At 40.7% G+C, this 2,047-nt stretch overlaps 1 protein-coding gene across 1 annotated transcript in view; it reads right to left on the bottom strand.

The window, feature by feature from the left end:
- Window positions 1-2,047, bottom strand: part of LOC119588209 (hemolymph clottable protein-like) — a gene marked incomplete at its 3' end in the record, with an annotated part of 25,417 nt that continues 23,370 nt past the window's right edge. The window contains 5 exon segments of the mRNA XM_037936910.1: window positions 1-16; window positions 192-316; window positions 450-696; window positions 902-1,024; window positions 1,214-1,396. Of these exon segments, the coding sequence (XP_037792838.1) occupies window positions 1-16; window positions 192-316; window positions 450-696; window positions 902-1,024; window positions 1,214-1,396 (694 nt within the window).

The following is a 2,047-nucleotide window of genomic DNA, read 5'->3' as shown; positions in this document are numbered from 1 at the left end:
TGCATTCATACTCGACCTGGTGAGAGAATTGGTAAAACTTAATATGGAAAGATTAAAAGACGCTCCTTTTGACTGATACAAATGGCTGGTAGTAAATGGTAAGTAGAGTTTGAAAACATTCGCAGACACTTTGCTGGTACTTAGTATTGCCAAGTAAAGCGGACATATTTGGTACAAAGAATAAAACTTACCGATGCGGTGATGGGGTGGTTGGCAACGCATTCGGGTCTGCACACTGGCATGGGGCTGAGAGCCTTGCAGTGGTACTGGCCCTCCGTCCTCTCGTGGTACACCCACTCCGTGCAGTCGTAAAGAGCTGCCGAAGAAATTCGGGTGTTGGTGAGAATGTTCAAAATCATAATTTCTTGGGCTTTTTAAGTAATTTTCATTCAGGAATGTGACTCAAGGTTTTATGATTATATTTTATAATTTAGTCACACGAAACCAACCATCGGTATGAGAGACTCCTGTGGGCTCATGGGCGAAGAGAGGGCAGTCCTCCTGGTACCGCTCGACTTCACGTTTCAAACCCTTGAAGTTGAAAGCGGCGCACCCTTCTCCGGGCGAGGCCCAGGAAAGGGAGAAAAGGCGACCGTCCGTGTAGTAGCAGCCCAGGGGTCCTACCATATCGTTGGATGGCTCGCCGTCGAAGTTTCCACACAGGCCGGCTGTGTTCCCGCGGTGGTACATAGCCATCTGTTGATATACGATTGCCCTGTAGCTACAGTTTTTGGCGTAATTTATATAATTAAACCAGTTAAATACTTCACATGCAAAAAAGAATACATACATAACTACAAGATATACCTCTATTCTTCAGTTTGCGCAGTTCACAGGCGACACAAATACAGAATCTAAATATATATCACCTACGTCACTCCAGACACCATTCAACACTTACCAGGAACTCTACTTTGTCTGACACCTTGATGCGCGTTCCACTTTCGAATACAATTGTATGACTGTTATCATGGTGCAAGACGGCATATCTGTTATCTGTTCCCTGGGCTGGTTCGCCGTTCACCTGTTTCAGGGGATACAGGAATATATTAGGACAGGTGACTTGGTCTGAATGAAGATTATGCATGCTGACGTAAAGAATCAGATTATACAAAGCAAGGCTGTTGGTTTATTATGATATCGCTCCAAAATAGAATAAATACAATGGTGTGATAGCAGAAAAAATCATATTGATAATATCAACAAAACTTACAAGGAAATTGGTCGGGGTCAAATCAAAAACGAGTCCCTCCATGTGCCAGATGATGCGGACTTCCCACTGGCCTGTGTTGCGGACGAGGATGGCGCCTCGCTGGTTGTGGCTTATGTCGATGGACATGGCGCTCCAGCAGACGTTGGGCTCGTAGCTGTACTCCTTGGCGTCGAAGGTCCTAATCTGCAATTCATGAGTTAGATATAAAGGAAAAATACAAAGAAAAGACAGTGAATTTCAGAATTTCATTGTTCTGAAATCAAATATTCTCTTTGTTACATCATTCATTTTCTTTCTTTCCTTGGCTTCTAGACTGGAGATAACGTATAAGAACAGAATGACATGCTAAAGCTCCGTAAACAGGAAAAATAGATTGCGATATGTTGTCTTCTTCATATAATCAGCCTGACCAAAAATATTCCATACCTGACAAAAAATCACTTTCCCCGTGGCATACACGCGACCATTTTTTATTTATTTTCAAACTCTAATTAATATTATATTCATTAAGCCGGTAATCTGTCATTAACAGGAATGATATGAGACGTATTTATTGTTTGATTTTTTGTTCCTTGTAAGTTTGTTGAAAAAAAATGTCACTTAAGCAGCCATTGAAAAGATGGGCAACATTAATACTTGTTCTTGCAGACTGATGTTATCATGGACATATGATTACACCATATTACACATAATGGATAATATTTGAAACGATAATAAATTATGGCTTATTAATGTTTGATGTCAATCCAATATGTTTTAATTGCATTTTTAGATATGTTTCTTGATGATATCAACACATAACGCACTGTGCCACACAAGTATGGGTACAGACTT

The sequence above is a fragment of the Penaeus monodon genome, chromosome 23, assembly GCF_015228065.2.
Source record: "Penaeus monodon isolate SGIC_2016 chromosome 23, NSTDA_Pmon_1, whole genome shotgun sequence".
Taxonomy (NCBI): domain Eukaryota; kingdom Metazoa; phylum Arthropoda; class Malacostraca; order Decapoda; family Penaeidae; genus Penaeus; species Penaeus monodon.
Note: the sequence above shows the minus strand (reverse complement) of the source record. Positions and strands in the feature narration are given on the sequence as shown.